General features: G+C 38.5%; 1 protein-coding gene across 2 annotated transcripts in view; it reads left to right on the forward strand.

Moving 5' to 3' along the window:
* clint1a (clathrin interactor 1a) overlaps window positions 1-20,579 on the forward strand; it is a 171,709-nt gene extending 151,130 nt beyond the window's left edge. For both annotated transcript variants that reach the window (XM_043703978.2, XM_043703977.2), the window contains exons 10-12: window positions 9,049-9,317; window positions 10,646-10,856; window positions 18,936-20,579. In XM_043703978.2, coding sequence (XP_043559913.2) covers window positions 9,049-9,317; window positions 10,646-10,856; window positions 18,936-19,303 — 848 coding nt within the window. In that variant the 3' untranslated portion in view covers window positions 19,304-20,579. The remainder of the gene's footprint in view (window positions 1-9,048; window positions 9,318-10,645; window positions 10,857-18,935) is intronic.
* The last annotated feature ends 5,844 nt before the right edge of the window (window positions 20,580-26,423 follow it).

Consider the following 26,423-nt stretch of genomic DNA (forward strand, 5'->3'; position numbering starts at 1 on the left):
AATCACCTTTAAATTCTACCACTGGCAACAGTACTTTCAGGAGCATTGGCCATTAAGGACTGATATTTCCTCCCTCAATCTTTTGTTCGTTTAAAAAAAAAACAAAGTTTCTTCTAATCTGTTTAGCGATTTCTTTCCCTGATTTGGTGATTGTTTTTGTATTTTAAAAACCCCATATGCCGGAGTTATTGCATGGTTTAACAATCCCTTCTTTATAAAACGAAACAATACTTTTTCAGAAAAGTCTTTTAGGAATGAGGATGCAATTAGATATTGACGCTTGTTTTACCATGAACTTTCTTCACAATGATACAAAGGTATATCTCCAAACTCTGATATGAATCTGAAAAGTAATAATGTCGTGTAACTGCTCTATTGCTTCACCATTTACAGACTGCACAATTTCAGCTTCAGTATGATGTCATCTACATTTTAAAATGTGCTATTCAGGCATCCTCAGTCAGTCTTTCGCCAAACAAAACTTGAGATTTTGATGTCTTAAGAATATAAACATTCCTGCTGTGCTGTCAGAACTGATCATACAAATGTAAACTCAACATTTGATGTTAATGGCTGAAAACTACGCTCTGAACCGCAGTCTCCAAACAACAGCAGACTGTAGTGTTCTTTCCAACCATGTCATTGCTTTGCTTAGTATGATACTGTTGCTTAATAATTTCTCAGTTAGGCTGTTGTAAAAGTAGCTCTTATTGTTTCTTTTCCTTTTGGCATTAATAAAATGAAACACACAAAATAAGCCAATCAACTAGTACAGGGCTTGCTGCTAGTCCAAATGCTTTTTAATGTATAAGAATGACCTGTCAACAAACAAGCTTCATCTGTGCTGATGTCTGTTTGCAACACAAGCACCCTGAGCCAGATCCTTAACAAATATTTATTTCAGTTTTGCAGTGAATATTTCAGCCAGTTTTTGGTGTGAAAGTTTTGAAGCATTGATATAACACATTATGAAAGCTTTCAGCACATACACCAAAGATTCAAATATAGTAAATTAGCCCCCACAATTAAATTCAAATGTGTGACAGCATTTTGCATGTAACAAAGTTCCACAAACAACAACATTCACTGCATTAACCTCATTTACTGATATCGGTTAAGAGAGGAATGTTAGACTGACATGCAGAATTTAGAAATTTATACACCCACAAAAAAAAGCATTGCCGCAATTTATCATCTGACCTGAAGGAAAGTATTTTCAACTGGACAGCATTTGCTTTCTGCTAAGTAAGTGATGCTATTTCTGTTAGGTATTTTCGGAAAGTATTGAATTGTATTTGGATCAGTAAGAGAGTATGTTTGTCCATGCATTTTCTATCATAGGTTCCATATTTTTCCAACTTTCTCCAGGTATTTTCCCTCTCCTCTAGCTACTGATTCTTCCAGGGCTATGATTCTTTGGGTGAGCACTAAAATCCCTTCTTGCGTTTGATCCAAGCAGGTGTTTTTCCGTTTGAATCTGAATGTCCAACAGTAGTCACAGGACAATGATGGTGAAGCTGATCTGAATTTTCCTCTACCTAAATTTATGGGCATTAAAAGAAAAGCGACTTGTATCTGCAGAGCACTTTCACGATCACTGAACATTTTAAAGCTCATGACAGCCAATAAAGTGTATTGTGAAGTGTAGTTACTGTAGGAAATACAGCAGCTGATTTTCACTCAGTAAATTCGGTGACAGCAATGTGATAATGACAAAGTAATCTTTTTTCTCTGATTTTGGTCAATATTGATTCAGACACTGAAAACTCACTAATTCATCAAAGTAGTGACGTGGTATCCTAAACGCCCAACCAAGCGAACAGATGGGGCCTGGGTTTCATGTCTCATATGAAGGATGATGCTCTGACTGCTTTGCTCCCTCAGTACTGCACATGAGTGTCCGCCTTGATTTTTGTGATCATGCTATGCGCACAAAAGCCAATTGTCATATGTTTGGGCTGTTACCAGGTTATCTTATCAAAAGGGATTGAATCAGGAATCACTTCGTTGAATTGCTTTACATGTCTGTTGCTGTATGCAGGAAGTAACTTCTGGTATCATTTTTGCTGTTGGAGTTATTCTGGAAAGTAATAGCATCTTCTGAAAAATTACCATCATGCATTTCTCTTTACTATTGCTGCATTCATTGAGATTTGCCCTAATTTGTTTAAAATTTTAATTTCATCACAAATCTGATGGAAAATGGGTGTTGTGATAAATTATTTTACAAAATAATCTCAGGGGTCTTGGGGTAGAAGTCCACAATCGTTTATGGAGCCAACATTGGGAGAGTCTACCCCAATGTAACACTCCTTAACTCGGTGAGGATTCATCAGATATTTCTGCGCATATCTCATTAGAATTCCAAAATAGTCTTTTTAGACAAACGTCATATTTTTCATATATTCCATAATGGCAAAGTATCTGTTAGCCTGGTCTCACCAATCCCTATTTTCCCCAGTGCCATCTATCTCCTCTCTGAATCCTGTGATTCATTCCTATCTTTGACTAAACCCCCTTATTTTGTCTGTCTTGATGTGGTACGGGATCATCCTTGCGTTCCGTTTTGAAATAAGTCCTCTGGGTTAATGCTAGCTCAGCTGCATTGCATTTTCACAGGAACTGTCTGCTGCATCAGCATCTGAACACATTTGTACATTTTAAATATTCTTTTTTAACCTGACTACTTTCTTGAACACACAAATAAAAATTAATCTGAAGAATTTTGATTTTTGCTTATGAAGTTAACTACTACACACTACCTCATTCTGATCCCAGCTGGAACTTAATTGGTTTACTTGTGTCATATCCAAATTGTCCCCACCTGTATAAACCTATTTCACATTACTGTTCCACAAACTGCAAGTAGGAGCACAAATGCGAAAAGGTCAAAGTTTGACTGCTTGAATATTCAAAGCATTGTGATGCATCATTTGTACTTACGAAAGATCACAATGAATATAGATACCAAAATGATAAGACTTCCAATTCTTTCTGCAACATTAGATTATAGTCCTGCATCTCACTTCAAAGTAGTAACTCTGTGTATAACCCAGCTGAGCTGTGCCTGGCAGCATACACTAAAAGATTAATGTACCTAGCACCATTTAGAAGTGATAAGTCCTACTTTTGACTGGTTACCCATATCTCTAAATACATTGTCAAATAATAACCCTATCACAGTATTTTTAGGGTGGTTTGGTTGATGTTCACATTAATAGGGGGGGGAATCAAGGGATAGTGTGTAACAACCACCTCCTGCACTCCCCATCAATTTGAACATGGATGAAAGTGGATTTAGAAATTCATGAATACTCTTGCATACTGTGCTTGTCAGTACTTATTAAGAGTCCAGTTCTGAGAGTATTTAGAATATATAATTAGTACTCAGGAAGTTGATTTACATGTGCTCATTTTATCCAGTTATATGTACATACTTTTAAATGCTACTTGACGCAGATACCTGTAATAGGTTTATATAACCTAAATGCTTTTAAGGTCTCATAACCATTCAAAAATGATTAATCTGGGTTGAATGTTATTTCTAGAGGGACTGTAAGTGTTATAAAAGGATTAATCAAATTTGAAAAATGATTTCTAAAGGGACTGAAATTGTTCAGCAATGATTAATCTTCTTTGAGAAACGATTTCCGAAGGGGCTATTACCATTGCAGTACAGCTTCTAAATTAATATAAGCAAAGGCAACTCAAAACTGACTTATTTTTTACTAGTTGGAGTTGAGAGTCTCAACCCAGTGAAATGAGGACACTTGATAACTGTAGTTTCATTATCGTTGTGAAAAAGGAATATCTGATCTTATTTTTCTCCTGTGCACATCTTTCTTCCTTCCTCCGCCCTGCCAAATGAGTGAAGGTAATGCTTATTTCTGAGCACTGTAGAGCAATGAGTCTCCAGCTGAGTCCACATACTGTTAGACAATCTTACTTGAGCTAGCTGTAAAAGGGCATCACAATTCTTGTGTTCTGGGTCATGATCGAATGCGGAAAACTGTCAGGTTGAAGGAAATTGAATGGGTCAAATTTTTTGGTCCCTTAGATTTAGTGAATGGATGGACAACTGAAGATTTGTTGGGTCCTTGTAGAAGTCCAGATGTGTAGGCCTATGTGTCAATTGCCTGGAAATCTAAAAGTGCCCAGTAAGTAATGGTGATACCAAGTCATGCCTCATGATGAGAAATGAAGTCCCCCACCCAGAATAACTTCTGTGCACTTGTCACCCTCTAAAGCATTATCACATATCTCAGTATTGAGACACTGTTTTTCCACTGGATCATAGATGAGTTTGATTTTTACACAAGTACAGAACAACCTCGATTATCCGAATGAGACGGATAGGGAGTATTTTGTTCAGATAACTGAGCGTTCTGATAACTGTCTGGATAACTAATAATGTTTTTCGGGACATTTAGATCTTGTGAGGATTATCCGAAATTTGGATAACTAAGGTTGTTTTTTTTAAAATTCTGAAGGCTTTGAAGTGGAAAAGGCGATTGGCTCTTTTTGAAGAGTCAGCAATAGATATAAATTTGTCACAGGCATATCTGATTATAGTCCTGCCAAGAGATTGGAAGTTCAGTTAGCTAGCATTCAATAAAATTGGCATGAAGGAGGCTGATTGTTGTAAAAATCCAGCTACTTCACAAGTGCCATTCAGGGAAGGGAACCTTCTATCATATAGTCCAGCCGACATGTGACTCCAGCTTCACATGGTAATTCTTAATAGCATCAGGGCAATAAGCTCTGTCACACAGATCCCAAGACCTAATAAGAAAGAGTATCAGGGGTACATTGACAGCATGTTACAACACAGATGAATCATGTTGAACAGGCTCCTAGTACAGGGAGTTGCACTCTATGCTTATTCACAAAACAAACCATGTTGTTCTTTGTTATTATCAATGCTTTCAAATCTTGGAAACATTAGCAACTCAAGTTTATTCATTATGCAGTTTGAGCCAAATGCAGTAGATCTGAAATATAAAGACAAGGAAGTAATTCTGTATGTTTTCAGCCCCATATTAAATAGTTCACCGAATTGTTGATGCAGGAGGAGGCAACTCAGATTCTGTTTCAGCTTTCCGTAAGTTTTGAAATGATGTCAATCTGCTGCATTTTACTAGAAACCTGCATTTTGGATGATTACTTCAATAGAAACAATACCCTCTTGAAACCCTCTGCCACGCTTACAGACAGTCTACACCATACCCTAACTATTTGCCACATAGAAACAAAAGCTGGTGGTCCTTGAACCTGGGCCTCCTAGCTCACAGGTTGTGACATTACCACTGTTACATAAAAATCTGTTCCTCGATACTTAAATCGATTTATTTTAGAAATGTTATGACCCCTCTGGAGTAGGACCTCTGGTTAGGAGATAGTGACACTACCACAGGAGCCTCCGGTTCCTCAGGGTAGTATCCCCCCAGGCTCAACAATCTTCAGCTGCTTCACCAATTACCTACCTTCCTGTCATTGTTCAGCACCAGTTGCAACTTCTTATATACTGAAGCAGTCCATGTTTAAAGCAGAATGACATAGAGCACTTCACCATGCTTGGGCACACAAGTGGCAGGCAGGTAATGAACATCGCCAATAAGAAACAATGCAACTTTTGACCATTTACAATTAGTGGCATTACCATTGCTGAATCCCCCTCTATCAACATTCAGATTGTTACTGGGAACTGAACTGGACTAGCTATATAAGTTCTGCAGCTGGACATGCATGTCAAATGCTGGGAATTCTGAACCAAGTAACTCACCTTGTATTCATCAAAGAATCCTCACATTTTATTCCTGGAAGAGTTGTACAGCACCAGGCACAGGACAAGATGGTGTTATGGGTAATGGCATTTTTTAGTTGAGGCTGCCTCCTTCGAAATAGAATTTTTTTTAAATATAGAATCCCTACAGTGTTGAAACTGGCCCTTCAGCCCAACAAGTCCACACTGACCCTGCAAAGAGTAACCTACCCAAACCCATTCCCCCTGACTAACCTACACATCCCTGAATACTATGGGCAATTTAGCACGGCCATTTCACCTAACCTGTACATATTTGGTCTGTGGGAGGAAACTGGAGCACCCAGGAGAAACCTACGCAGACACTGGAGAATGTGCAAACTCCACACAGACAGTCATTTAAGGCAGGAATCAAAACCAGGTCCATGGCACTGAGAGGCAGCAGTGCTAACCATTGAGCCATCATGCCGCCCATTAATTGTGGTGGATAACTTGAGTTCAGAAGAGGTTCCACTTTATTTCGTGTTTTAATGGAATAATTCAAATATTTACTTTTATATGAAGATGCTTGTGGATCCATTTCCCTACTGTTGGGATCATTTTATTCCCTAATTTTCCTGCCTACTCTGACCTCTTGTTTGAGATTTTCCTGATACTGACCTGAACAATGGCACCTCTGGTTGTGGCACCCAGCCCTTCTGGAAAGATCCTATTCTTGATTATGCTTACTCAAGTCGTGTTAAAGTTGGCTGAAATGCTCCTGGATTAGGGAGAATAAGATGACAATCCAGGCTTTTAATGGTTGATCATACTGATATTCAATAAAGGTGTGCATGAATGGTCATTTGGTGAAGACTGGATGATGTCCGTCTGCTGGGAAATTCACTTGAATAATCCAACAGTTCAGATTGACATTTACTGTTTGGTTACAACTGTAAAGGTATGTCTGATTCATTTTTATAAATGAAAGAAATGGTGAGAGAATTGTAGGGATTCAGATTCATCTGAAATACACCACCAGGAAATTATGATGGATAGCAGATGCTGTTTTTCAGTTTTGATTAATTTACTGTCTGTCCCCTTAACTATTCACCCATTTAGCTAAAGCTAAGGTGTGCCCTTTCTGCAGCTGTTTATTGAACAGTAGTTTAATCTGCTGTTTCATGATGGCAAGGTCTTGGGATCGAAAGCAAAATGACTAACAAAAGATACAACTTATTTAAACGTAAGTTGTATTTATTTGAAATTGGATGTGTCAATTTGCTACTTTGCTGACTGTCTTAATGAACCCTGGGAGTTGTATGTAAATCAAACCCTCCGGGCCAACTCGTTCTGTTTATTGCTGTTGCAGAGACATTAAGTGCCTTGTGTAATAATATTAATAGGGACAGTTTGTGTCATAGTCATAGAGATGTGCAGCATGGAAACAGACCCTTTAGTCCCCAACTCGTCAATGCCGACCAGATATCCCAACCTAATCTAGTCCCATTTGCGTGTACTTTGCCCATATCCCTGTAAACCCTTCCTATTCATATACCCATCCAGATGGCTTTTAAATGTTGCAATTGTACCAGCCTTTACCACTTCCTCTGGTAGCTCATTCCATACACGTACCACACACTGCGTGAAAACGTTGTCCCGTAGGTCCCTTTTTATATCTCCTCCTTCCTCCTCCTTCTTCCTCCTCCTTCTTCCTCCTCCTTCTTCCTCCTCCTCCTTCTTCCTCGTCCTTCCTCTCCCCCCCCCACCCTAAAACTACGCCTCCAGTTCTGGACTCCCCAACCCCAGGGAGTCTATTTATCCTATCCATGCCCCTCATGATTTTATAAACCTCTATAAGGTCACTCCCCAGCTTTCAATGTTCCAGGGAAAGCAGCATCTCCCTATAGCTCAAATCTTTGAACCCTGGCAACATTCTTGTAAATCTTTTCTGAACTGTTTCAAGTTTCACAACCTTCCAATAGGAAGGAGACCAGAATTGTACACGCTATTCAAAAGTGGCCTAACCAATGTCCTGTACAGCCGCAACTTGACCTCCCAGCTCCTATACTTAATTCTCTGACCAATAAAGGAAAGCATACCAAACGCCGCCTTCACTATCCTATCTACCTGTGACTCCACTTTCGAGGAGCTGTGAACCTGCACTGCAAGATCTTTGTTCAGCAACCACCCCCCCCACCCCCCCCCAGACCTTGCATTAAGTTTATAAGTTCTGCTTTGATTTGCTTTTCCAAAATACAGCACCTCGCATTTATCTAATTTAAACTCCATCTGCCACTTCTCAGCCCATTGGCCCATCTGATCAAGGTCCCGTTGTAATCTGAGGTAACCTTTTTTATTGTCCACTACACCTCCCAATTTTGTTGTCATCTGCAAACTATACCTCCTATGTACGTATTCAAATCATTTATATAAATGATGAAAAGTAGCGGACACAGCACCGATACTTGTCATTATTATGTTAATCCCAGCCCACTCAAAATACAATTTTACATGAACAACATTGAATATTTTCTTGTCAGTTTTTCCTCCTGTTCTCTGTACTCTGTTAATTAGAATATGTAATTAGATAGCACCACTAACATGACTGTAGTATTTCTGCCCACTTTGTCTGTACAGTAAATTATTGTCATTGTAACTATTGTTATAGGGGCAGCTTGGCAGCTATGTTTTGCAAAGCAATTACCGTCAAACAGAAAAGACATGGATGACTAGTCATCATCAGTTCTTGGTTGAGAAAGAAATGCTAGGACATGGCAAGGGCTCACTCCTCATTATATATTGACATGAGATTTTTAATTTCTTCAAGAGTAGATGGACTTCTATTTTAATGTCTCTGAATAATAATATTTCTGGCAAGTGTAACACTTGCTCACTATTACAGTGACTGGTCAACAGGTCAGCGAGGAACTTGACCCTTTTATTGACAAATCAAGAAAATATAACTGTGTTCTCTCTGTTTCTTGCATCAAATTAGACAGCAAATAGAAATTATTGTCTTTTGAAATGGAGAGCTTTTCCAGTTACTTGTTACACCCCAAATTTGTGGGAGGGGAAAATAACTTTGTAAATTGTAACCCCAGTGTAAAACTTTTCTAAATGTGGCTTATATGTGATTTAATAGTGTTGTTGTGTTGACATCATGCTGAAGTTGAAAATATGCAAGTGGAGAAGACACAGTCCTATAAGATGTAATCTCGTGAATAGGAGCTGAGTATATCGGATCTGCTTTGCTTCAGGTTCATGGTTACTGCTCATTCCGTTCATTATCATCCATTTGCTCGCAGGCACACCAACAAGTGGGAATTCTGATTTTGGTGACTGGAGTACCTTCAGTCAAGCCCAATCCAACCAGCCTGTCATGTCAAGTGGAGGGGACCTCTACAACACTATGCAGCCTGTCCAAGCTCCTGCTCCTGTACCTGCCACCGATCTGTTTGATCTAATGCCTGGTTTTCAGTCGACCATGACCTCATCCCAGAGCATGAACTTTGCTATGTCAGCTTCCAACACCATTTCTAACACTGGTACCAGTATGTCCTTATCCAGATCCCAGGTGAGTGTGAGTTTGTGACCAGGAGTTTGTAATGTGTATAGATTAGAGCTCAAATGTCCAAACCTGATTTTTGTTGAATATGAAATATTACAGACTTTAGCTCAGGAGTGTGTTAGCTGCATCTCTGCTTGAAGTGCTGTCATTTGGATTCTGGAGAATTACAATTTTCAGCTTGTTAAGTTTGAGTTGTGAGATATTTCAGATATTTAGAAGACCAGGAAAAATAAAGGAGCAATGTCAAGTGAAAACACATGCTGAAAGCGAGTAATCTGCGGAAGAGAATATTTTGTATCAGGACACTTAATGACACATAAGATGGTACGTTTAGCAGCGTTAGATTTATGGGTAAAGAGCATCTTGTTGTATACTGACTCATGCTGAAGCACTGGAATTTGTGAATAAGCAATCATGAATATAGTGGGTTGCTCAAGCACTTATCAGCTCAGGTGTGTAGTGATCGTATGCAGCATTGATACAGCATTTGATTGTTGATAGATTCCCATTCAGCCCTGCAAATGTTGTACAATATTAGAAACAACATGACAGTTCTAAGATGCCTTTTAGTGATTAATAAAGTTATGCATGAAATACTATAAAATACATAGAATTAAAACGGTTCTTTGCTCATTGTAATGTTTGAAAAATAGCTATTTAGTACTGGGTACTAATGCATAATTTTCTCAATATATTAATGTAGATGAATATCCCATGTAGATCCTTAGTGGAAAAGTTAGGTTACTAAAGGCAAGAGAAGCATTTTGTGAATGAAGAAGGAAAGTGAACAGTTCTATGGAAAATGTTCCAAAGGCCAATTAGAAGACGTGAAACCACATCCTATAATCTAATGTCTCACTGTGAAGGCTTTAATAATAGATGTAACCATTAAATTTCACTTTTGTCTATTTGACAATACCTAGCTTGTTTTCTTTTTCTTTCTCCTCCTTTCATATAGGCTGCTTGCCTTGTACCACCATCAGTTATCATGTGCTTATGCAATGAGTGTCAGCAAATGATTTGACAGTGGACACCTTGGAACCAGAAGAAAATTGTTCTTGGTCAGAATCTGTGCACAAATCTGATCAGGCACATGTCTCTGGACATTTTGAGAAGTGGGATCCTGCTGAGGTTAATTGAAGCAGCAAAACTGCTAGATCACTTCTTCACTGAATCCATATCCGAAATTAACATCATCTGTATGGTTCATTACCTTGAAACAGAGATGATGGACCTAGGGGAAGAAAGTGAGAAGGGAAAACGGGAAGAAAATTCCAGTGTCATCTAGTTTTGAATATATTGTCTTAATTAACAAACTGCTGTTTCTCTTTTAGCCTTTGCCGATGTTGTCCACACCTTTGTCAAGGCCTACTGCTGGTGCTGTACCTACACAGAATATGCAAGACAACCAGAAAGCAGCCAAGCCATCCTTGCCTTCAACTTGGTCAGACCCAAGTGTTAACATCAGTCTAGACTTTCTGACACCTGGCATGCAACCTCCCAAGCCCCAGCAACCATCACTTAACACCATGATGCAGCAACAAGGTAAATACACTTAGAATGATGGAAGCAAAGAAGGAATGGCTTACATTTATGTCACACTCCTCACAATGTCTGCTTTCTTTAGCCATTTTCTAACCAATGTTATAGTTACTGTTGTAATGTTAAGACATAGTTAACTGTTGCGCTTGAAGTAGGTCTATCCAGTTAATCCCATAGATCATACTCTGTCCCCCAGAGCAGCATATTTTTCTTTCAAATATTTATCTCTTTCCCTTTGAAAGTTGCTGTAAAATCTCCTTTGAAAACATTTTCAGCCAAGGCATTCCAGGTTACCACACTTCATGAAGTGTGTATCATGTTAGCTCTGATCCTATTGACAATCATCAAAATCATGTCCTCTTGACAATGATCCTCCAGCGTGGGAACCAACCAAAACCCTTTGACTTTTAAAACTTCCATTCAGTCTCCTTTTAACTTTCTCTACTCAAAGAATGCTACCAGGTTTTGCAGTCTCTCAGTTTAACTGCAATCCTTTATCCCTTGAACCATGCTAGTAAATCTTCTGTTTCACCTCCTAAGGCCTTAACATCCCTAGTGTGGTGCCCAGAATTGAGAACACTGCTTCAACTGAGGGCTAACCAATGTTTTTAAATGTTTTAGCAATATTTTTTTGCTTTTGTACCTTCTACCTCTGTTTCATAAAACCAAAACTCCAACATACTTGTTATAAAACCCTTCTTGACTTCACCTATTTTGAAAGCTTTGTATACATACAACTGTCTCTCTGTTTTTGCACTACCTTTTAGAATTGGCACTTAGTTTATATTGCATATTCTCTTTAATCTTATTATTGCACCTTTTAAAGTTGATAATTAAGCTGTTTGATTTCAACAGACTCTGCCCTCTTATTTAATCCCACACCATTCCCTCATATTTGTTGTTGGGTCCATGTTTATAGTTGTTTGGTAGGGGAGATTTACCACACTGCCAGTTTTTCATTGCAGTTGAAGGCTTTCTTCTGCTAAGTTAAAAATCACACAACACCAGGTTATAGTCCAACAGGTTTAATTGGAAGCACACTAGCTTTTGGAGCGATGCTCCTTCATCAGGTGATTGTGATGAAGGAGCGTCGCTCCGAAAGCTAGTGTGCTTCCAATTAAACCTGTTGGACTATAACCTGGTGTTGTGTGATTTTTAAGTTTGTACACCCCAGTTCAACACCGGCATCTCCGAATCATTTCTTCTGCCAGTGTGATACAGTAACACCTCATCATAGTAAATGAAGTGACATTCAAACAGTTCCCTTTTTTCTTCCCTGTCTGACGTGTTTCATGATGTGGAGGTGCCAGTGTTGGACTGAGGTGGGCAAAGTCAGATGTCGCACAGCACCAGTTTATAGTCCAACAAGTTTCTTTGAAATCACAAGCTTTCGGAGCACTGGTCCTTTGTCGGGTGAAGTGAGGCCAGGTGAAGGAGCAGCAGTCCGAAAGCTGGTGATTTCAAATAAACCTGTTGGACTATAATCTGATGTTGTGTGACTTTAACTTGTTTCAAGTTGAAAGTTGCATTTTCCATTATCTCTGGTATGGTTCCAGAGCACTTGTTTAGAAAGTCGCATATCATTTCACACAATCAATATTATGACAAGGATCTCAATGTAGCTGTGCCACTTGAAGGAATTCTGTACCAGATGTGAAACATTAAAATCTACAGGTACAGTCCACGTTGCTCATTGGAAATCAAGCTTGATGGGTCATATCATGGAAGGAAATGCCACTTATGTATGAAATCTTGCATATTCTGTATTTATTTACTGTCACATGTACCGAAGAGCAGTGAAAAGCTTTGTTTACGAGCGTGTGTTCACGCATCTGTGTTTTTCTGCCTAACGGGAGAGGTTGGAGATCATTACCAGGGTGCAAAGGGTCTTTGTGGAATGGGAGCCAATCTTCCATCTCTGGACTCCATTTACACCGACAAACTACCACAGAAAGTCAACCCATATCAAAGTATTTGTCAGGGAGTAATGGCAAATAATGGACTATGGTGTGAAAGGATCTTGACAAATTGCAGAAAACAGAAACATCTGGCTATGGAGGGCAACATGCTAGTTAGCTATGATCGCAAGTAGTATTGGGTCACTATGGACCCCATGAACTTTGTTTAATTGCCATGAGAAACTGGAAAGGAATTCTGCAGAGTGTTTGCTGAATTGTCCATGTTTACTTCGTTTATTTGCTGCTTTCTGGAGTTGGAACAGTTTGCAAGTGGGAAAACATTGCACAGGGTTGCCTTGTTAACTGGATGGACTTGGCTGCTTGGACTTGTTTCTTAGATTAACATGGTGTTGTTATCTATAAAAGCTAAACTGTTCTGTCACTGAAACAAAAAAAAACAAAAATTGCTGGAGAAACTGAGCAGGTTTGGCAGCATCTATGGATTCTGTCAATGTGCTGTCCACAATGCAGATACTGTACCTTAAAAATAATTTGTTCTGTGAAGTGATTTGAGACATTTTTGAATTAAGATGTTGGTGTCAGCTACTGGGTAAACACAATTGAAGTTTGGCTTGCCAGAGGTGATGCAAATTGTGTCCTGATTTTTTTTTTGGTTTTCGTAAGTAGATAAATTAATTATTTCTAAAAATGCAAAAACAGAAACCTAATGTGTAGGGATCCCAATTGGGCTCTAATTATAACAATTATTAAATTGTATATAGTGCTTCTTTTGCAGGAGAAAGTGAGGTCTGCAGATGCTGGAGATCAAAGTTGAAACTTTATTGCTGGAACAGCACAGCAGGTCAGGCAGTATCCAGGGAACAGGAGATTCGACGTTTCGGGCACAGGCCCTTCTTTTGCACCCCATATAATTTAGTGAACTGTGGAAAGACATTATTTTCAGTCCTTTATGTAAATCTCACTCAGTCACCAATGATTTTCTCTCCCCCTCTCTTTCCCTTCTCTTATTTTCCCCTACTCTTGAAATTGTAGCAACTGTTGAAGCTGTTTGCAATATTGATGTCATTTGATCCAGAGGTGAATCACATCCAACACTAACTATGAAAGCCTATTTCTATTTCTGACATTGTCCATCTCCCATCCATTCTTTCTTTTCTTGAATATTCTAAGCTATTCCTGGCTAGTCTCCCATTTGCTGCTCAGTGTAAACTTGAGGTCATCCAAATATCTTGCCAAATGACATTCACTCAGCCTCCTGTGTTAACTGATACAAACAGGCTCCCAATTAAACAGTTCAGTTTTCAAAATTCTCGTTCTTTTTAAATCCTACTTATAGTCTGACTTAGTCTCCAACCTTCTGAGATATCTAACCTCCTAATTCTGGCCTCCTGAGAGCTACAGTTATCTCCATTTGCTTCTTTACCCCTCTTTCTCATTCAGGGCACTCCTTAAAATTTTACCTCTTTGACCAAATTTCTGGTCATCTGCTCCAACACCACTTTGTGGCTCAGTATTAAGTTTTGTTTCATACTGCCTCTGAAGAGCCTAGTCTTTCTATTACTTGAAAGGTGCCAAATAAATATGTCAATTTAAAAACCTCTCTCATCACAGTGCATGTAGAAAGCTAAATGCTGATTGGCCTGAAGAAATCCTCCTCCTCTTTCACTAAATCCTCTTAAAACCTGAGAACACAGAATTGTTTTGTCAGCATTACAGTGATGTGTTGTTAATCTAGTGGCACAAATGCTTGGTTCTGAATTGGTCTCCAGAGCTGCCAGTACCTAAAGGGGATAATGAATTGTTTGAAATAATTGCTTTAATCAGGGAACAAGAGCTGCTCTCTATGTTTACAACACCGTTACAAACCCATTGACAAGGGAACTTGAAACTGTTAGTATTTCCACTCTTGGAATATAAGTATTTTCCAGAACGTAAGTGAGAGATACTGCTGGTATTGTTTTGTTGTTCTGGCCCCTCAAGGTCAGAAAGTTAGTGCTTGCTCTTTAATGCAGTTAGTGATTTGCGATTGTCTGGTGTTGGTGGATTTGGGTGCTGTGTGTTTAAATTTTCAGGCACTTATTTCCTCCTCCGTATTATGCCGTCCCCATTCCACTAATGCAAAATTTATGTCTTAGCTGGGGTGCTGAGGAAACAACCACAGTTTAGTAAGGCTCCCCTTCAACATACAAGTTCCATCTCTGGGATGGCTTGGCTGAATCAACTCGTGGGCTAGTCAGCACCAGACATTTTTGGGATATCCTACCTTGAAAATAGTTGAAATAAAACATAAATATGATTAGGAATATTGCATAATATAACTTAGAGCAGTATCACTAAAGTTTTTATTCTCTCAATTATTTGGGGGAAAAAGTCCACCATGTTCTCACTTTCTCTCCATAGTCCTTGATGCCTTCAATATTTAAAAAAATATTAATATAATTCTTGAAACTACTCAGTGATCTGGCCTCCACAGGTTGACCATCCTCTGAATGATGAAATGTTTCCTAATCTCAGTCCTGAATGGCCTACCCCATATCCTGAGACTGAGACCCCTGATTTTAGATTTGCAATCAGAGGAAACATCATCTCCATGCATGTAACTTGTTTTACCCTTGGAATTGTATTGCAGCAGTTTATGAACATTTGTCAAAGTGTTGAGGTATTTGGGCCGCAGAGCTATCAAAGTATTCCCTCCTTCACTCCTTAAATATAAACAGTGACCTGCTCATCACCATCATGATACAGATATCAGCTGCAGTGGAGAAACTCCTTTGAGCAATGAAACGAGTAACTTGATAAAATTTCAAATATCTAAGCTGTGAGGATTCAATATCATAATCACAGAGGCAATATTTCCTGTGATTGAGTGTCCAAAATACAGGTCATATATACAAGTCACTAATAAGTCCTATAGGGAATTTAAAAGAAAATTCAACAGGAAGTAGTTAGAAAGAGAAAATTACTTCAGTAAAGGAGTTTGATAAGCCGATTAGGAGTTCAGTTATTGCACACAACTAATGGGGCACTGAATACAAATGTTGGATTTGACTGTAATCCTTTGGAAAAGTGGCAGTCGTCTAGTTGAAAATGTCCATCCCTTATTTATATCTCATTCCGTCTAGATGTGGATCTATTACGAATTAGAATCATAGAATCCCTAAAGTGTGGAAGGGACGCTATGGGACCCATCAAGTCTGCACCAATCCTAAGGCCATCACAACCAGACCCCTACACTATCCCCGTAATCCCACAATTACCAAGGTTAACCTAACCTGCACATGCCTGGACACCCCACAACTTAGCATGGCCAGTCCACCTAACCTGCATATCTTTGGGCTATGTGAGGAAACCGGAGCACCCAGCAGGAACCCATACAGGCATAGGAAGAATGTGCAAACTCCACATCACCCGAGACTGGAATCCAGCGTAGGTTCTTAGCACTGAGAGGCAGCATTGCTAACCACTGAGCCACAGCTTGATGCCTTTTAGATCTTTTCCAAATTAAACTACAATTAAGACTACCACATAAAATGGCTGAGGTGATATAACTGTATGAGAGAGGAAGGACTTTAACTTGTTCTGAGAATTTTAAAAAAAGGTGGGAGGAAGCTTGTTTGAAGTGTAAACTGTGGCAATACCCAACTGGGCCAAGTGGCCTGTTTCTGTGCTGTAATACAATTATAAGTGTGTATACACATTTGTCCGGATTATAGAGCTGTTGCTTTGTGGGTTGGATGAAAAGTTCTAAACTGTTTGCAAAAGTTTTGCTACTGAAAAGCAAAGTGAGTTTGCAGCATGCAGTTTCATAGATATCTGTACCAGGAAGATTGATTCCTCGCAGCTATGTGTGTATGATCTGTCTTCACAGCCCTGAAGCCAACAGTTCAAGTGCTGGGATTCATTCTCAATTATGAGCAGTGTCAGCTTCAGTTCAAACAGGGAGCTAATATTCTTACAATATGGTTTCAGATCACTGAGTAGGAAGATTCCTGAATCCCTACTAAAAGATTATTTAAGATTCTCTTGTTCCCACTGGCCATGCTTTTAAGTGCTGCTTGAACTGAATCTGCTCAGTCAATGGGGTTCCCATTGAGGTGGTATCCTTGGGGATCAAGGAAGTAGAGGGAATTCACCGATTTAAAGAGATAGACTTGCCTGGATGTTAATTAGCAATTGGATGTAAAATAATTAAACTTACCCTTTTTATTTCAGTTATCCAGGGGCATTAATTGCTCCAAGAATAATTCAGATGCTTACTATGGAAGAAAACTCTATTTTCATCCATGAATTTAGCATTGGGGAATTCAGTTGAAAGGGGGAGGCTTATGCATACAATCAAAATAATTATTAAGGTTCCATCCGCAGACTGATTAAGGCATGGTGTCCAGCATTAGAGCTGCAAACTGGGAAGATCATGGGCTTCAGTTTTAACTGATGTTGAGTTAGCCAGTTTCAACATGATTGGTTTTTAGAGGGTGCCACAGTTGTCACAAAAACCCAGATACCTGGGATGAAAGAAGAATCTGGTAAGGTTACATCTCTGGGAATTGAGAATGAGCAGATCCACTGGGAGCACATATATGCAGACTTTATTTCAGCTTAGTTGTAATTAAATCCATGCATAGTCTGCTCGTGTGTAATTGTATGGATTTGAATTAAGCCACTTCAGTAAGTACTCTCTGATTTAAAGGCAGGCAATGCTGGTGTATGTAGTCAGCTAAGAACCACTGCCACTAGGAAGGAGGAAAGAATTCTGGCAGGAGAAGACAAACTAGTTGGTTAAGCATTCTATTTGTTAAGGATTTAAATTTTGATTAGTTTATTTCTATTTGTAATTGATTATCTGTATTCAAAACCTTATCTTTGTTTACATTCCTAGTAAACTGTTGCTTGCAAGTTTACAATGGAAATTGCCTATGTAAACTTCATACTAATTTACAGTCATCATGGAGCTGTTGCAGTTTAACCACTGACCATAAATGACAATTTCAAAGGGACACATTTACATAAGCAATTATCATCTCATATTTGGATGTAATATATAATATAACTAAAATAATGACCATGCAGCTTTAAAATTAGAACTACATTACATCAACATGCTTTGGTCGTCTTATACCTGCCTTCCAACACTGATTCAACAGACTGTTTTAATCTCTGCTCAGATCTATTTTTGATGTTTCCCTCTGTCCAATTTTAAGGACATATAAATTCAAAGTGATCTAGGTGGAAATTGAAAGGATGAGGTCCATTGTTTTCCAGATCATGTCGAGTGTCATGTCCATAATTCTTGAATCCAGGAATTGAAGATGATAAATTGGTAACATTTTGTTCCCAATTCTCTCTCTCGTTTAGTAAGCACTATCTATCTTTGATTAGTATAGCGCGCTCGTTGTAACCTGTTCAGAGTTTCTGCTGCAGCATCCAGAGTATAGCAGTTGGAATCTTTTAATCCATGGTCCTGGGAGTAAAAGTTCAAAACAATCTAGAGATATCATAAGCACTAATATTCCTATGAAACTAAATTGACCATTTTTCTCGCCATTCCTAGTGCTTTAATGATCTTTTAGTTCAACACCAAAAGTCAATATGACATGTCATTCCAAAGATAATTTGTCATATTCAAGTATCATTCCATGTTTTCTAGAATCACCATTTTCATCAAATCTGGGCATGTCTGTGAATTACAATTTGTTCTGAACATATTGAATATTCTGTAAAGGTTGTGTTTACTACCCATTTGTCAAAGCGATGAAACAGATAGTAGTATGGTGCAAGGGTTTCTCCAGGCAGTGCTCTGAGCCCAGTTATGCCTCTATTTTAAAACCAGAAGTAGGATGTTCATTGATAATTGTAAGACCAATCACAGCTCCTCAGAAACCAAAGCAATTTCTGTCATCTTGCAATGGATCTGGATAACATCCAGGTTTGTGCTAATAAGTAGCAAATAAAACCTACACTATGTACATGCTAGTTGATGATCAATGGTATTACCACTCCGAAATACCCCACCATCAATATCTGACCACAACCTCAAGAATGTGATGCTGATGTTTTTTTCTATGACATTATGTAGACACGTGGAGGCAGAGATGCAGCAAAATATAGGAAGGGTTTTAAAAGGGGGAAAAATATTCAACTTACATTATTTTCTCCTTTGCAGGCACACAGCAACCAGTGAACCTTGTGGCTCAAAGCTTCTCAGCCGTGTCCATTAACTCACCAACCAGCATGGTGCCTCCACGACTTCCAGGAACAACATCTTTGACTGGCAGTGTGCCAGTTGGCATGGGGATGCCAAACATGATGGGGACTAATGCCATAGGGATGAATCCTATGGGCATGCCTCAGAATAGTGTGATGAACCAAGGAATGATGGGAATGAACATGGGAATGGCTCCAACTGGCGTGGCCATAACAGGTTCCATGGGGATGGGTGTTCCTGCCATGGGTCTCAATGCTAACATGACACCTGCAATGGTGCAATCCAAGCAAGATGCCTTTGCCAATTTTGCCAACTTTAGTAAATGAGAAGGCTGGAAAGACTCCATTAATTTAGATGAAGGTGTGAAGGCTGCACAAAATAGTACTTGAAACACATGAAGATAGGTTGTCTTAAATTTTTATAGCTATAAGAACAAGTTTTGTGAAGAATATGGCATATTTTGTATTGAGGAGCGATCTGGTAATTGGCAAGATCTGTGCTATTGAATGTGTATGTCTGTTTCCTAACAGAGGTTCTTCAAGTAAAATCCTTTACATTGGCATCTTGTTTGTGAGATACACCTGAAAGCCTTTTTAAATATTGATAAATTTTAACTCTTACTGAAATCACAGGACAGGGAGGATTACATGGGTTGGGAGAAACACTTCATATCAAAAATAATTTTTGTACCTATTGTAATGGCCTTTAAGTCAGAATCCCAAGAAAATAATTAAAATCCAGAATATAATCATTAAAAATTTTGTTGGTTCTTTACCTCTTTACCTGGACACAATCAGTCTCCAGCAATGTGATAATCAGTTTGTGTATATAATCCTTTATCTAACAAATGAATGCAAGACTATTAAAAGGACTTCAAGGTACCAAAAAAAACCCGATTACTGGAATGTAAATAGTTTGACATATTCCAGTTTCAATAGAGAAATCTTATCATGAAAATGTCTTTATTATTAATAATAAATGGTAGTAATTGTAGCTTTTATTCTTTCCCTCAATTTTCTCATTCTTTTAATATCTTTAGTCTGCTGAAATGCAAATATCAGCTTTTTTTCCCTGGTCAGCAGTGGGGCTTTGTGATTTGAGGTAAAGGGAAGGGTATCTCATCTGTGAATGGACAGGTCACCAGTTACCTTAATCTGAATATTTTGTACATGCAAACCACCATACATGGTCAGGTATGGCCTCTTCTTCTTTCCTCCCCCAAGCTGAACAAACTGTCTGTGTGCAATATTCAAGACATTCCTCTGCTCTCTTCAGAAATAAGCATTCATGCTAAACTTACTCTGATTTTGAAGGTTGTGCGGGTGAAAAGATTTCCATTTCTTCCAAAAATATGTACGCTGTCATTTCTGGTTTTTGAACATTTTTTGCCTTGATGACTGGTGAATCCTGACAGTGTTCTGTAATGTTAAAGCCATGTTATCTGCTTGTTGGATGGAAACTTCACTAAGAGACATTTGCAGTCAAGCCCTGTTAGTGATTTTCTTTGCAACAAGCCAGAGGGGGAAAAATGTGTTTCAATTGTACTCATGACCTGTTCTGTATTACAGCAAACTATTCATTAAAATCTGTTATTAAAACCAACTTTTGTGCCCTTTATCTGACATTGTTTTATGACTTTGGTTAAAAAATCATTGTGGAAGTAAATTTTGCACTGAATAATTCACATTGTCTTAATGACTTTGTATTTGTCCCTTTTCCAACAAAAGGCTCTCGCCGCTCTAAGATGCCTTGACCTACTCTAAACCTTGCCAAATCTCCCATTTACAACATTTATAATTAGGCATAAATGACTGTTTCAAGTAAAGTGTAATGAAAAGTGATTTGTTTCCTAAATAAGAAATGAGAGTATGTAATTAGCAGTCTGCACTTTTTAATCATTCAACAATTCACTATGTTTGAATTGGAATCAAAGAATAAAAGCTTTCATGTTCAGTTACATCAAAATAATCAATGTGCGCTTCAATAGTTTTAAAACTTTTTTGAGTATTCTCGTAAATGATTTCCTTGTATAAGGTGAGAACATTTCATAGGTTGAAAAATTAGTGATGCAAAGTTCATAGTTTAATGCATAGTGAATTTCAGGGAAGAGTTAGTTTTTTTGCTGTCATCTTTACACTCCCAGGTTTAATATTAAAGTCGTGGTCAAGCTATAAATGTTTCTCTAATGAATTTCAATGAAATGTGCTGCTATGAGCAAAATTAACATCGGAACAGGCACAGGCTATGATTTGGGCTCTGACAAATGTTACAAATTGCTAGTGTGATTTTCATTTCCTTAGGACACTCATACCAGACTAACGTAATAGTGCAGCTATCAAATTATTTCACCAATCTCTTGCACCCCAAATATGTGGACAGTCTCTTCACTTTTGGTTTAGCTGTTGACTTGCATTTCTACTTCATTTTGGTACTAAAACTCATTGTTAAGGTTTCCATATCAACTTTTTAAATGCAATTTCTTTTTTTCCCTCATTTAATTGTAATTTAACAAAATATTTCTGCCTGATACTATGAGCAGGCTTGTTATAACTGATGTCATTTCTCCCCTTTTAAGATAAATGCACAATGCCATTCACATAAACAGAATCCAAACATGAAATTTACATACAAGATTACTGAAAATCTAAACTGTGATTGAGGTACTAATGTTTTTATCTCCTGCTTTTTGTCTAAGGGGTAAACATTTTGGTGTTCCCAACTAACATTCTTGCGGTCCAGTTATGTTCAAGATTGGAATATTATTGTGATGAGGCACCCCTTGTAGATATTTTTAAATCAACCAAGAAACATTATGAAATAGACCTGAGGCTGGTAGGCCCACTACAATCCGACCATGAGCCTTATAGGTACCTGTTGTAGGTAACGGCAAACATTGGATTGTCTCTTCCCCTCACAACCTACGTCTATTTTATTACTATTGCTACTCAAAAGAACCTTGGCCTTTCGCTTTCAATTCTGTTAAATTACACACTATGCTGATCGTTATTCAAGATCCGTTTAAGACCTTCAAGGACAGCATTCCTAAATAGGGCATTAAACTTAAGAGAATTGCAGAATGAATTTGTCTGGGGTATGGACAGGAAATCGTTTAATCAAAAAAACCTTATACAAAATGTTTTATACCCCCAAGCACTCATCTACCATGTCAATGTGCCAGCAAACTGTGAAATCTTAACCCAGTATTTAAATCAGTGTAAAATTCTGAAAGAAATACATTCAAAAATATTGAATCTGGCAAAATATCCAAGGCTATTCTGAATTGGACAATGTTCAAAGTGCAGATCTAATGGGTGTTATTATTCAAGATGTAAAGCTATCTTCCTTCCATCAGTCCTCAGCCTGTTCCTTTTGTTCAAGAACTGAATGTGAAGAATGTAGTACAATTTATTGATTTTCTTTCTCTCTCTCATTGCTGATACAAGTCCTTCATATTGTTCTATGAAATGCAAACTGCATAATTTTTTTTGGATATTTTTAGCCTGGAGAAACATTACCTCAACGTTCATTGCATTTTACTACTTGACAATTAGTTGGGCCACTGTGGGTAAGAAATGGGATTTTAAAAATCCCTGCAATACAGCACAATACTTGATAATCAACCAGCTCTTAAATTGGATGTTATAATGGGCATGATACTGAGAGACTGTTATGTTGTCTGAGGAGTGAACTAGTTACATTTGCCATCTGGTACCCCTACAGCTGGCAACCTAATGAACATGCACCTGCTCAAAACAAAGCAGGGTCATTAATAATCTCTCACCTATCAGAAAAATATCTTCGTTAACTCTGTTAACCCCAGTAATGGCTGACAATGTAAATCAGTCATGAATTAGCAGTTGAAGACTTTTTGAATAGATTATTTACTTTTGCTGGGTTTTTTTTTTGCACTGAGTCAGTAAACAATTTTTTCCACACTCTCCTCCTCTGAAGGTATTAACCAAGCTACATTACTCTGGTACATAATACCCTCAAGCATTCCTATCCACAATATAACCTTGAGCTATAGCACCTTTCAGTACCTGACCTCCCCTCCTTAGGATGGCTCGCTGTCTTTAATTTCCCCCTGCAGCTGATCACCTAAGGCTGTATCTTCAGTATCTAATTCCCATCTTATTTCAGCAAGACCGTGTAGGCATATATCAGAGTGCAGCTTGAAACCAATCTGTTATAGGAAAACATGCAACTGTGCAGAATCCTTGTGACAAAACTTAGATTTATCATAACCTCTGTCTGCTCCTACCTGTGACACAGCACCTTGTTTTCATTGGCTAAATTGACATGTAGTCTGCAAATTTTACATAACCACTATCTCAAAATCCTACAGACAACATATTAAGAACAGTGTCAGAGTTGAATGTTACCATATTGTGTTTGAGGAATTGGCCAGTCTAGAAATGAGGACATTCCATAACTCAACGTTCTAGGTCTGGGCATCAAAAGGCTACAGAAAGGTACATGCTTTCAGAGATACATTAGTGCAAGAATGACCCAATTAGTTAAATAAGTAATCGAATATCAAGAGGGAAATGTCATATTCCATTTAAATTAAGAACCACTGAAATGCTATTAAAAGCTATACTTCGTACATTAAGGTTTTGATTTGCATAGCAATATGATTTCAGATATTAATGCTATGCTTGAGACTTCTGGTGGCTGCACAGGCAACAGCTCAGTATGGATATGTCACTCTTATAACCCATATGTCGAGGAAAATATATTTATTCTGCCTTGATTTATCTATCTGGTAATCAGATGTTTGCATCTGAATTGGTGCCAGTTAATGTTCTGAAGAAACTGGTGATTTTGTACACTTTTAGGATCATGCACTTAGTAATAATTGGTATGAAAATTATATATTTGAATATCTTAAAGTGAGCAATCTTGATCATAGAATCATATGGTTTAGATCACTCAGACCCTCAGGCCCGTTTCTTCTCAAACTCTAGCCCATTAGTTCTGTTCACCATTCTCTATATAATTACTGCTAAATCTGCTTCCAATAAATCTTTCAAACCTCTTCATTCTAATAACTTGTCACATTTAAAAATAAAAGACCTTATCTCCCACAGTTATTTTATTAATTATTTTAAATCTGGACTATGGATTGCTCTAGAGTCACAATGAATTAAAAGGATTGAACAGTCTCCTGTGTCATAATGACTAACTCCACTGGTTCATAACCCTCCTCGCAGTGAAACGTATCCTTTAAAATTTATACTGAACACTTCAATAAAATGTACCATTGATTTCAGATCAAAGAAAGTTACAGCTTCTTGACATACCTGAAGTCCCTCGGTCCTGAAGCTTTTTTCGTGAATCTATTCTGCGGCCATTCTGGAATCTTGACATTCTTTCTAAAGTGTGCTGGTTGGAATGTGGGGTTTTGGCCATGATCCTATTAGAGTAGGCTCGAGGGGCTCTAATTCATGTTAACACTTCAGAAGAATAAATAAATACTTGGCTACTATTTGTTCCCCAGCCCATCTGTACTTTCAAGCCACTTAAGATAGCTAGGAATGAGGGCAGATTCCCTTCCATGTTACAGATTCAGGATCCAGTTGTATTGTTAGTGAAAATCTGGTGAGAGTCCACAGGCTACAAAATTTACTGAAATAGGATTTGAATTTTCCCTCTGGGTCCTATTACCACACCTCACACTATTGCAGCTGTCTGCACTTAGCATCCCCACTCATCATTTAAAAAAAGGAGGGCACTGGATACTAAGAACCAGACAGGATTCTGGCTGCTTTAACTGGCAGAAGTAAATCATGGTATTCCAACCAAAGAATCAAAACTAAATTGAGGGAGGAGTAATGCAATAGTGCACAGTACTCTGTGGGGGAAATACTGGACGCTTCTCAATTAAGCCACAACCATTATAAAGAGACAGGGCCTATATTCTGCAGAGTTTCAAAAATGCAAGTTGATCTCTTGAGGCATACAAAAGGAATACAGGGTAGACAGATTTTTTTTTCCCCCTCAGCTTCGTGTATCTAGAACCTAATGACAGTCTCAGCATTACAAGTATGTAGGTGGTGCCATGGTTAGCACTGCTACCTCACAGCGTCAGGGATCTGGGTTTGCTCCCACAGTCCAAAGATGTGCAGGTTCATTGGGTTGGGCATGGGAAATGGGGTTGCAGGGATATGATGGGTCTGGCTGGGATCCTCTTCAGGGGGCTTGTGGTGTAAAATTCCAAGCAGTGGAATGTGGTGAAACGGTTAAAAATTATGTCCCAATACATGTGTGAATCTAACCGGAATGGAGGTGTTGCTTAGTCCCGTGTGAATCTTATTACACACCTCCCCGTGTGAATCTTCTTATCTGTATGTAACCAGAATGGAATGTGTTTTTTAGCCTTGCTCTGCTGTTCACATGAATGTTTATATCTGGAAAAGAGTATATCAGCTGGAAAAGTCTCCAGTTCGGTGAGTCTGCTCCGGGGTTACGTTTAACCGCCGAGCGTGGGTTGTTGGCAACCGCTCTACGAGAACTGACGGCTCCCAGTTCCGGTAACATGTAGAGTGAGTATAAGCCAGACCCGTTGGTTGTGGCGACGCTGCGGGGAATAAAATGCCCATATTCTAGCAGACTCGCCTCTTGGTCGTTTGTTCTGTGTCAGACTACTCTCCTACGAACCTGACCTTGAGAATTTTTTAAAACAGGGCTAAATGACCTGTTTGCACATTTTACATATTAAAAGACATCAAGGAACATAAGCATTGATCTAGCTAATTAGTGGAGAAGGCTCAAGGGTCTGAGTAGTTTACTCCCATTTTCTATATTTCTGAGCAGAATAGACTTTCCAGGTGCAGGATAAATAAGACACTTTCCTACATTGCTGACTCTGCTCAAATACCATGCTAACTTGGCCACTAGGTCAGTCTGCTGTCTCACCTCCCCTTTCTCTCTCTTTCCTTCCCCCCCCCCCGGACACCTTGGTAGAATTATCAGCGTCAATAACTACTGTCAATAACTACTATCAATACCCAATGCATGTAATTGAAAAGTCATTGTTAAGACAGGATGCTCTAGGGGCCATCAGCTTTCTTCATACTGGAATATACAGCCTCCTTCGTTACTCCTCTTAATTACTAATTCTTGGGAAATTCCTGAACTTCCAGGTTCTGTACATTAGACAGAAAAATAACCGACAAAACATTGGTTGGGAAATTAAGTATTTTCTCCAGAACTGTCGTCCTTCAGAAATCATTCTGCATTTGACAAATATTATCCTGTAACCATCTACTAGGGTCAGCTTCCTCAGTCAGATAAATTAACATACAAACTTATTCATTTACACATAAATAAGTGTTGTGCAGGAAATATCAGACCCACATTGCTAAAATGCTGTTTCTGGTTTGAACTATTGTGACCTTCGTTAACAGCACACATAGCCAGGGGCACTAAACACAACTCCATTCA

The sequence above is a fragment of the Chiloscyllium plagiosum genome, unplaced genomic scaffold (assembly GCF_037043375.1).
Source record: "Chiloscyllium plagiosum isolate Xiang-an unplaced genomic scaffold, Cpla_swu_hap1 HiC_scaffold_16, whole genome shotgun sequence".
Classification (NCBI taxonomy): Eukaryota; Metazoa; Chordata; class Chondrichthyes; order Orectolobiformes; family Hemiscylliidae; genus Chiloscyllium; species Chiloscyllium plagiosum.